At 66.7% G+C, this 10,823-nt stretch overlaps 2 protein-coding genes across 2 annotated transcripts; both read right to left on the bottom strand.

Annotated features, from left to right (window-relative positions):
• Position 1: 1 nt before the first annotated feature.
• Positions 2-6,642, bottom strand: LOC125334118 (cytoplasmic phosphatidylinositol transfer protein 1-like). The gene is given in 10 exon segments (XM_048320627.1): positions 2-882; positions 1,728-1,791; positions 1,866-2,021; positions 2,120-2,215; positions 2,302-2,373; positions 2,850-2,857; positions 3,020-3,108; positions 4,851-4,999; positions 6,028-6,109; positions 6,111-6,642. Coding segments are annotated over 10 exon segments (1,152 nt in total). The 5' UTR covers positions 6,281-6,642; the 3' UTR covers positions 2-616.
• Positions 6,643-9,311: 2,669 nt separating this feature from the next.
• On the bottom strand, positions 9,312-10,813 carry LOC125334126 (myeloid-associated differentiation marker-like). Its single transcript, XM_048320644.1, has one exon. It carries the CDS (start codon positions 10,439-10,441, stop codon positions 9,575-9,577), a length of 867 nt encoding a protein of 288 aa, XP_048176601.1. The 5' UTR covers positions 10,442-10,813; the 3' UTR covers positions 9,312-9,574.
• Positions 10,814-10,823: the final 10 nt, after the last annotated feature.

The raw sequence follows: 10,823 nt of genomic DNA, 5'->3' as shown, positions 1-10,823 counted from the left end.
CTGCCGTGTCTCGAGCTTTATTTCCAAAAAGGCCTTTGTTTTCCTAAAGAAAACGAGGGGCTCAGCCCACCCCAGCCCCCCTCGAGCAGCCACGGCCTCTGGAGGGACAGCGAAGGGGACCCCGACTGCGGGGCCAGCCGTGCACGGGGCTGTGCAGCCCCTGGGGGTCCTGTGGGGAGCCCCAGCCCCGCGCCCAGCTGTCACTGTCACCCTCACTGTGCCCCCACGCTGGTGCCTACCCTGCAGGGCACTGCTCCAGCCTGGCCGCGGCAAGCGGGCACCAGCTGGCACCTCCCCACTGCTCGCCAGCCTCGGTGGCCCTTGCGGACACCGGGGCAGGTGGAGTCGAGGGAAGCAGCTCCTGCGGTATCACCCGACGCTGCCGGGGACCCGCGCTGGCCTGGCGTCCCCTCCCGGTGCAGCCAGCGGGACTGGCACGGCAGTGGTGGCACCGACCCGTGTGGGCACCCACGGTGGCTCGGGGAGGCCAGCACACCCCAGGGCTGCCAGCGCCCTGACAGCGGGTGCGGGTCCCTCCCTGGGCTCTGCGCCCGTCGGCGGGGCCGGGGTGGGCGGCGGAGCTGGCACAGTCCAGCACGGAGCGGCACCGCCGGCGTCACTCGGCGCCAGCGCGTTCCCGCAGCGCGGGCAGCGTCAGGGTCTCCGGCGCCGACTTCTTCCGCGGGCGAGTCTTGGGGGGAGCCAGGAACTCGGGGGCCTCGTCGCTGAGGGGGGTGGAGGGGGCGCTGGCAGGGGCCGAGTGCGTGGCCGTGGGCTGCCCCACCTCGCTGACCGAGATGGCCGGTGCCACCAGGCCGATGAGCTCGTTGGTGGCCTCCTGCGTCTCCTGCTCGTAGCGCCGCACCTCCTCCATCGTCATCCCTGCCGAGCACAGCCGGGCTTGGGGCCGCTCGGCACCGCCGCGTCCGGCACCCCCTCATCCCGGGGCAGCCTGCGCCCCGCGCCCCGGCTCCCCACCGAGCTGGGGGACAGGAAGGGGACAGGGACTGGGGACAGGGGGACGGGCAGGGAAGGGGATGCTGGGCAGCACAGCCAGCTCCCCAACTCCAGCACCAGCCCAGCCAGCAGAGGGGAAGGGATGGATAGGCAGCGCAGGCAGCGCAGGCAGGGGACACGCGAGGAGGGCAGCTGGGAGGGGGGGACCCTCCGCCGCGGGGTGCAGGGGGGGCACAAGCCCCCCTGCCTGCACCCACCCCCAGGCAGCAAGGCGGGGTCCGGGGTGTCCGTCCCCGGCAGGCAGAGGGGCTTAGGGGTGCTGGTTCCCCAGCTTTTGGTTTGTGGCCACTTGCATCTGAGTCTCGAAGGCCCGGACCTCTTCCAGGGACATGTCTGGAAGGCAGAGAGCCGCTCACCGGGGTGGCCTGGCACCCGCCGCCAGCTGTCACCAAACCCGGGGGTCCCGTCCCTGTGCCCGCACGTGGCAGCCGCCTGCAGCGCGTGTCCCTGCCAGAATGGGGGTGCAGGCAGCACAGGCAGGGTGCTGGGACCCCTGTCCCCGTCCTCCCCGAGGGGTGCAGGGGAGCGGGCAGCGTGCGGGGGTGCAGGCAGGGGTGAGCAGGCAGCACAGGCAGAGCAGGCAGCAGCGCAGGCGAAGAGCAGGAGCTGTGGTGGGGTTAGTGGCATCAGCAGTTAGACCTGCAGCCCCCTCCCTCCATGGGCACCGTGTGCCCCCCTCCCCACAGCGCCGGGTGACCCCACGGACTCACCGCACCACTCGTCCACCCAGGCAAAAGCCTGCCGGTGCCCGATCAGCAGGATGTCCCGGATCACCTGCAACACCACGGGGGTCAGCACCCTGTCACTGCCCCCCCAGTGCCCCCCAAACCCCCTTGGGCCCCTCTCACCTTGTGCACAAACTGCTCCACCCGCGTCTGCAGCCCCCACACCTCGAACTTGACGCTCACCAGTTTGTAGGAGCACATGATGGGCTTGGTGTGCTGGCGCCAGCCCTCCCGCAGCGGGCCCCGGCCCGTCTTGGCCGAGCTGAAGAAACGGGGGTCCTGGGGGGATGGGGAGGAGTGAGATCATGAACCCACCCCCCTGAGACAGGAGACAAGGGGGTGGCCTCAGGGAGCTCCCTCGTCCCCAGCCGTGGTACCTCCAGGCTGCGGTAGTAGCGCTCAGGGATCTCGTCGAAGGCGATGTCCAGGAAAGAGACCTCGTGGTCGCCCAGGATTTTGTCACTGTGGAAGATCTGGGGAGGGGAGGGAGGGTGAGTGACATGGGGCATGGGTGGTGAAGTGATGAGTTTGCCAGGTCTCAGCTGCGGTGCACACTCACATTCTCGCTGTCCCCGCAGTTGTCCTCGTACTTGGTCTCGATGTAGATGGAGAACTTGGGCAGGAAGGAGCACTGCAGGGAGTGGCTGTCAGCTGGTCCCCGAGGGACGCCCAGCCCGAGGGACACCACTCCCAGGGATGCCCACCCCGAGGGACACCCCACCCCCAAGGATGCCCATCCCCAAAAGATGTGTGGTCCAGGGACACTGATCCTGAGGGACACCCACCCAAAGGACACCCAGCCCTGAGGGACATCCACCTCCAAGGATGGTCATCCTCAAGGACCACTCACCCAGCCACAATGACACCCTCTCCAGGGGATCCCATCCCCGAGGGAATCCGAGCCCCACAGGACACCCACCCTGAGGGATGCCCAGCCCAAAGGACACCCACCCAAGGGCTACCTGCCACGGTGACACCCCCCCTGAGCGATGCCCACCCTGAGGGACACCCACCCCTAAAGGATGTCTGTCCCAAAGGACACGCACCCCCAAAAATGCCCCCCCAGCTCCTGACAAGGGGACAGGTCATTCCATGCCACCTCCTTACCGTGTACTCTGCAGGCACACCAGGGCACATCACAGGGTGGCATCGCCAGGCAGCATCACGGGGGGAGAGAGGGAGTGGTGAGACCGGGGACAGCTCCCTGCAGCCCCCCCACCACTGGGCAGGGACAGGGTGCCCGGGGGTGCCCGTCCCACGCCCTGCCCGGGGCTCACCCGTGATGGTGTAGGGGTAGTAGTTCCAGGCCCTCTCGGTGATGTAGAAGATGCGGGGGGTCACCGCCCGTGCCCAACTTGGCAGTTTGCTGTGGGCACCACGGCAGGGCACCCCCTCAGGACAGGACATGGCTGGTGCCACCCATCCATGCACCGCCAAACACAGCTTGCCTCTGGGACCCCCCATTCCCACCCCAGGAACCCCACCTGCTACCTAGGACCCTCCACCCCAGGATGCCCCCAGGGATCCTCATCTGCACCTCAGCATCTTCATCTTCATCCCAGCACCTCTCCCAGTAACCACTGCCACCTCCCTGGCACCTGCATCTACACTCCAACACTGTCATCTGCACCTCAGGACACCCCCAGGGACCCCTGTCACCTCTGCAGGACTCGCACCCCTGCCCCAGCTCCCAACCATGCACCCTCACCTCCACTCCAGGATGCCTCCAGGGACCCCCCTCACCTGCACCTCAGAATACCCCCAAGGAGCACTGTCACCTCCCCAGGACCCTCATCTGCACCCCTGGATCATCACCTGCACCTCAGAACACCCTCAGGGACCCCTGTTGCCTCCCCAGGACCCTCCCCAGTGCCCCCACATTCCCCCACCAGAGACCCCTTCCACCTCCCCAGCACCTTCATCTGCATGTCAGGACCCCCCCAGGTTCTGTGCCAGCTCCCCATCTCCACCCCAGTGCCCCCATCCTCTCCTCAGGTTCCCCACCTCCTCTCCAGACACCCTTACCCCCCTCTCCTCCCCAGCAAACCCCCACCCTCCTTCCTGGACCCCCACCCCTTCCCCAGGACCCTTCCACCTCCCCAGGGCCGAGGCCCCAGGGTGCTCCCATTCCCCCCCAGCAGCCCGGCAGGATCAGGCCCCCTGGGGAGTCGGGAGGTGGGTTTTGATTAATTTTCAGGCGTTATAAATAAATTTCAGGCGAGAGGGGAATCGTGAGTGCTGCAGCTAAAAATAACCCGTCTCACACCAGCAGCTCCTGGTGGGGAGCAGCCCGTGTCCACAGACGGCTGAGGGGACGTGGGGACAGTGGTGCTGGGGGCCAACAACTGCCCCACAGTGACACCCCCAGGGCCAGGGCGTTGCTGAGCCCCCCGATCAGGCACCCACTGGCACCCGGAGGTGGGTGCCCACCAGAGAGAGGTGGGTGCACCCCTGCAAGGTGGATGAGTGTCCTGAGATGGGTGTACCCCATAAGCAGGGGGCAGCCCCCCAGAGAGGAGGTGAACCCCTAAGATGGGTGCACAGCTCCCAAAGATGGGTGCAGCCCCTGAAGACAAGTGTGCCCTGGGTGAGGTGTGCAGCCCCGGAGATGGGTGCAGCCCCCCAAGATCAGTGCAGCCCCCCAAAATCAGAACACCCCAGGAGATGGGTACATCCTGAGAGATAAGTGCAGCTCCCAAAACTTGATGCAGGCCCCAAAGATGGGTGCACCCCAGCACTCGGGGACCCCACTGGGAGACACACACAGCCCTTGAAGATGGGTGGGTGCCTGGCAGATGGGTGCAGCCCCCCAAGATCACTGCACCCCAAAGATGGCTACACCCTGACTGACAGGTGCAGCCCCCATAGCTGGGAGCAGCCCCCCAAGATCAGTGCACCCCAGGATTGCGGGCACCGCTGGGAGATGATGGAGGCAGCCTGGGAAATGACGGGGTAACCCTGGGAGAGCAGTCACACTGCAGGGTGTCCAGGACCCAGGAAGGAGCTTCCCCAGAAATTTTGGAGGAAGAGCTGGGGCCACCCTGATGCCTGCCCATGCCCCCCACCGCAGTGCCCACCCAGCACCCATCACCGGAGCCACAGGCTCACCTGGAGAGATGGACACGCTTCTCAGTGAACTGGCCGGGGCCGTGGACGGGGTCCTCGTGGGGCTCGTTCTTCACCACCTCCACGCCCTCGCCCTTCTCGCTCTCCTGGTGGCTGTGCTTGCTGATGGTGTAGAGCTGCCCCACGCGGTACTGCAACCACAGCGCCCGCCCTCAGTGCCACCGGCCCCGGTGACCACCCGGCACAGCCCGGGGGCTGAGCCACGCTGCCGAGAGGGGAAACTGAGGCACGGAGCAAGGGGTGGCAGACCCTGAGCCGTGCAGCGGGCAGGGGGTTCCTGGGGCACCCTGTGTGACCTCCCGTGTCCTTAGGCTGTCCCAACACCCAGGCAAGGGCTGGATCCTGCTCTCCCTGTGCTTTCCCCGTGCCTTGCAGAATGCCTGGAGGTTTTCTGCGCGGCAAACTACCTGGGAGCCAGGGAAAGCTGTGCGTCTGTGATACATATGGATGTGTCCGTGTCATATACGTAACGATAAGGTGTATTTGTGGATTTGGCGATGCAGCTGTGCAATAAGGGTTTGATTGTTCTGCTGAAGATCCCATCCACCACCCCACCCGCCAGCACTATTTTACCACCGCACTCTGCCTAAATTAAAACCTTCCCCAGGTGCCAGCAGGGAGGGATGGCACTGCCCCGGGGTGGGCACCGCTGCAGGTCCCCGCTCGCCAAAACGGCCCCGTCAGCACCAGGTGCTCACGAGAGACCTTTGCCCAGGGATGCTGCCAGCTGTCAGCGCTGTTTGCCGATGGCATTCAGGCTCCCTGCCGGAGCAGGGATGGCGCTTGTGCTCCCTGTCATACCACGGGCATCCAAACCCCCGCCGCCCTTCCCCTGCTGGTTCATCCCCTGCTCCTGCTGTGCCCCGGTGCTGCCGTCGGGCTCTGTGCCCCAAGGTCGCCGTGCCCAGGAACGGCATGCCCCCCCACCTGCACCCCAAAGTACGGCTCAGCCCTCGCACGGAACATCCCGAGCCCAGCACGCCCCGGTCCCTGTCCCAAGCCGTGCCACGAGGACACAGCAAAGGGGTCACCGCGTCCCTCTCAGGGCAGGAACCGATCCCCTGGCGCTGCGCTGCTCCGGGTATGAGACCCCCACCCACAGCCCCTCCCTCGCTGCGTCCCCGTTCGTGCCAGCCGCGGCCCCGTGCCCCGCGCTCACCTCCTCGGTGGTGAGCGGCATGCAGATGCGGTACTCCTTGACGAGCATGGTGACACGGGCAGGGTGGCACGGGCACGGCGGCCAGCACGGGGGTCAGGCGGAGGCGTCGGCGCTGGCGGGGACGCAGCTCATGCTGGGGGGCCGCGGGCAGCGGCAGCGGGGGGGACGCGGCGCTGCCTCCCACGCTCCCATCCCAGCACCCCACGCTCGAAGCAGCCGCCCCGCTCGCGGTGACTTCACGAGCCGTTGCCATGGCAGTGCCGTGAGGTCACCCGTGCGAGGAGCAGCCTGGGTGTACCCAGCTGGGGACACCCCGGCACCCCAAAACCCTCCCGGCGTTAACCCCTTCCCTGCCAGGCGGACGAACACGTCCCTACGCGGCTGTCTTGGAGCACACGTGTCCCCCCAAAATAGGGTGCCATCCCTTCGGGGTGCCACATCCCCACCCAACTGTAGTGGCCAGTGAGGCAAGAGGGTTGCAGAGATGTGAGGATGGGGTCAGACCTGTCCGATGCTCCTGGGGACCCACCTCTAGGCACCCACACTCTGTCCTGTCCTGAGGAGCTGCTCCCCGGCAGCACAGGATCATGTCTCTGATGTAGGACACCCCTTCCCTGGGCAGGAGTTGGACCCCCTTCCCCGAGGCTTCCCCCAGCACCTGTCCCAGCCAGCATGCACTCTAGGGCTGCCCCCCAGCACCCACCCCAGCCATGGCACTGCCAGGCTGGCACATTCCCTTCCCCGTCCACCCAGGGCTGGGGATGCTCAGAGTGAGTAACAGGACTGCTCAGGGGGCTCCTGAACGTGGCCCCCAGCCCCACAGAGAAGGAAGGGGACGTTGGCCCTCCTGAAAGTCACCCTGGATGGGGGATCAGGTCTTGGAAGGGGCAGACGGGGGCTCACATGGGGTTTTGTCTGGAGTCAACTTGTCCAGCTGGGGACACAGGGACATCCTTGGGGGTACAGGGTCATAGCGGGACACAAGGGCATCTTTGGGGGCACCGGGGGACACAGGAGTGTCCCTGGGTCCACATAAGCATTTGAGGCTACAGGGGCATCCCTTGGGGGACACAGGGACATCCTGCTGACAGGGCAGAGGGCTGGGTGCTGGTGCCAGGTTGTAGGGACCCCAGTAGCGGGGGCGGAGGCAGCCCCGGCATAGGGGAGGTGACACCCCGGGGACCCACCGGAGCACCGCAGGGCACGGCATTCCCCTCCCCATCCTGGCAGCTCAGACCGGCCCCCGCCGGCTGGAAAAGAAGGAGCCCCCCGGCCGGGCTCAGCCGCCCCTTCCCCACCGCTGTCCGCGGCCGCATTCCCTCCGGGCCGAGCCCCGCCGCCCCTCCCGCTGCCCGCACTCACCGGCCCGCGGCGGTGCCCGCTCCCACCGCCGCCGCCGCCGCCGCCGCCGTGCCCCGGCCGTCCCGGGCCGTGCGCAGGAGCGAGCCGCCCCCCGCACCGCCTCCCGCGCCGCGGCACACCGACCCCTAGGGGGAGGAATGCACCGGCACCGCACCGGCACCGCACCGGCACCACACCTCGCCTGGACCGGCACGACATCGTACCGGCACCAGCACCGCACCGGCACCGCACCGCACTTGGACCGGCACAGCACCGCACCGGTACCGGCACCGCACCGCACCTGGACCGGCACCGCACTGCACCGGCACCGGCACCGGCACCGCACCTGGACCGGCACCGCACCAGCACCGCACCGGCACCGGACCTGGACTGGCATCGCACCGCAATGACAGTGACACCGGCACCACGGCACCGAGAGACCCTCCAGCGCCAGGGCTCCTCTGGCACAGCAGAGACTGGCACTGGGGCACCCCCGGCACGGCACGGCACGGCACGGCAGCAGGGCTTCCCGCACCCACCAGGTCTCAGGTCCTCCCAGCAACCCCCAGCACCCGCTGTGTGCCCCAGGTGGGAGATGCCCTGATGGGGCTCCTGGGCTGCACTCCCCCTGGCAATCCCCAAACCTCCTCCAGCCACTCACCTGCACCCCACTGCCAGCCCAGCCCCTGTTCCCCCAGCCTCACCACACCCCACGTGCTGGCACTGCCCACGTGCCATCCACAGCCATACATTGCCAGCACAGCTCATCACCAGTGACACCTCTGTCACTCCCCGTTCCTCCCGTCCTCCTTCCTCCATTCATTTCCATCACCCTGGGCACCGTCAGTACCCAGTGCTCGGGTGCTGCACTGGGCTATGCCTCACCACTGCCGTTTTCCTGTTATTTCCTCCCAAAATTCTGCCATTCCCTCCAGCCCCGCTGCCTGGGGTGCAGGGGAGTAGCCCATCAGTGCCACCATGATGGCCACTGTGGGGACAGGGATCGGGCAAAGGGGACTCCCACCAGGCCACCCTGTGGTGTTGCCATCACTGGCGGTGCTGGGACCCAGCACTGCAGTGGTCCTGGCACTGGCCATGGAAGTCCCACCTGCCCAGGCACTGGGGCACCTGTGGGCTCTTTTGCGGTCGCCAGTCTGTGCCATCTTCTAGTGGTGGGGACCCCTCTTTGTGTCTCCCTGTGAGCCCCAGCGCAGCAGTGATGGGCCCTGACATGGCCCCGGCAGCCCTGAGGCAGCAGGGATGGCCCGAGGTTGTGGCCAGGACAAGCAGTGGCCTAAGGAGCAGCATGGGGACAGTGGCCCCAAAACCTGCCAGGGTGCCCCACGGGTACCCATCCCACATCCGGGAGTGCGGTGCCAGGAGCTCTGCCCGCAGGCACACCTTCCCCTGCCTTCTTCCCACATACCAGCCTGTGGTGTCACTGTCCCCCGGTGCCGTGTGTCAGCACCCCCAGCTCTGGTGGCTCTGGGCAGCAGCCACCCCCCATCCCCATTTTCCCCCAGGGAGGGAACAGCACAGCAGCCCCCAAACGGGAATTCTGGCCTACGTGGCTGGGACCAAACCCAGCAGGGCTCCCACTGGGGTGACTGTGATGGTGACAAGGACCCGGCCATGCTGGTGACAAGTACCTGGCGGGCTCTCAGCCCCCCCAACAGCTGCATTCCTCCTGAACCTGTTTGGCGGGGCCCCGTGCAGGTGCCAAGGAAAAGGCATCCGGGTTGGGCTTTTCCTGGTCATGCCCTGCTTCACTCCAGTGCCGAGTCAACAAGGAGGAGAAAGGATTTGCTGGAGCCTGGTGCCCCCATAGTGCTGCTGGTGCCCCCCAAAGTCACCCCAGTGCCGATGGTGCCCCCAGTTTCTCACCCCCCAGCAAGGATCCTGCAGAAGGTTGAGAAAGGGAAGAAAGAGGAGGCAGAAACAAGTGAAAAATGACCCAATTTAATCCCGAATCCTCTCAAGCTCCGGGGTTTCGGGAGCCCCTCGTGGCCCCTGCAGCCCCCCTGTCAGTGCAGCCCCTGGGGCCCCGGGCTGAGCGCACCCCTAGGAGCACCCCCTGGCTCTCTGCTCCAGCACGGGAACGAGGAGCTTTCCGAGGCATCTGGCCTCTTCCTCAGCTCTGCCAGCAGCCCCGCACTGACACCAGCACCCAGCCGCGTCCCACCACCCCGAGCCCCACCCCGAGCCCTTAGGGAGGTGCCCTGACAAAGACCATCCTGGTGGAGAAGATCAGGTCCACCAAGTAGGCGATGAGGTTGAAGATGGTGAGGAAGGTGACCCCCAGGTGCTTGTTCCACGAGCAGTTCCTGTCGCAGGAGTCGGGGCGGCTGCGTCCCCTGAAGTTGTAGAGGGGCCAGAGGATGGTGGTGGTGAGGTACATCAGCAGGGCCAGGAAGTTGTACCCCACCAGCATCTTCTCCAGCGGGCAGGGAATGTAGGTGAGGCAGCGGCCGATGGTGAAGATGATGATGAGGAGGGTGATGATGAAGCAGATGGAGTAGACAGCCACGCACCACATCAGGCCAGGTTCCCCATTGTATTCATCCAGCAAGGAGAAGATCAGGCAAGCCACGTAGGCTTCAAAGACCTTGAGGAGTCCAGGCACGGTGGAGAGGAAGCTGCTGATGTCCCCTGGCTTGGCGCGGGTCAGCGCCACCTCGGCGGCGTAGGCGAGGAAGCAGAGGCAGGAGGCGGTGGTGGCCACGGCCTGCCGGGCACACTGGTTGCTGCTGCAGGGGCTGATGATGAAGGTGGCAGGGAAGATCACCGAGGAGGTGAAGACCATCAGAGCCGCCAGCATGGAGAAAGCTGAGGTGAAGTCATCCCAGGAGAGCGGCAGCAGGGGGTAGAGCTCCAGCAGCTCCAGCAGCAGCACCAGCAGCGTCACAACGAAGCAGAAGCACCACGTGAACATGCACCACGTCCCGTAGGGACCCCCAAAGTCCCCGGTGGAGGCCACCAAGCTGAAGGCGAGGCAGGACAGCACGACGGCAAAGAGCCGGGTGATGCCCACCCAGGAGGTCAGGGCGCGCAGGTTCACCGTGGCCACGGCCATGGTCCGGCCGCTCTGTGCCCGCGCCGCGCTGGGCAGTGGGTGCTGCCCGCAGCCGCTCTTATCTGGGCGCTGGGGAAGAGGGGTGGGGTGCGGGGCAAGGAGCTGCCAGCCCCCCCGAGCCGCCCGTGCTGAGGACCCTCGGCTCTGCTGCCGCTGCCACCACGCCGGGTGGCTGCTGGGGCTGGCGGGCACGGAGCGGGTGGATCATTAACGCGGGGCTGGGCAAAGGGCGGTGACGCCGAGCGCTGCAGTGGGGCCGGGGCGGGCAGGAAGCCACCATGTGCCACCATCCTGGCAGCGAGCCGCAGCCCTGCCCACGGCAGGAGGCACAAAGGAGCCTTTCAAGCACCCCTGGAGTACCAGGGGGGCCACCCTGACACCT

Source organism: Corvus hawaiiensis, chromosome 16 (assembly GCF_020740725.1).
Source record: "Corvus hawaiiensis isolate bCorHaw1 chromosome 16, bCorHaw1.pri.cur, whole genome shotgun sequence".
Classification (NCBI taxonomy): Eukaryota; Metazoa; Chordata; class Aves; order Passeriformes; family Corvidae; genus Corvus; species Corvus hawaiiensis.
The sequence above is the reverse complement of the archived record's forward strand: the minus strand, read 5'-3'. Positions and strand labels throughout refer to the sequence as shown.

Coding starts and splice junctions, on each gene's coding strand:
- LOC125334126 (XM_048320644.1), bottom strand. CDS start 10,441: ATGGCCGTGGCCACGGTGAACCTGCGCGCCCTGACCTCCTGGGTGGGC.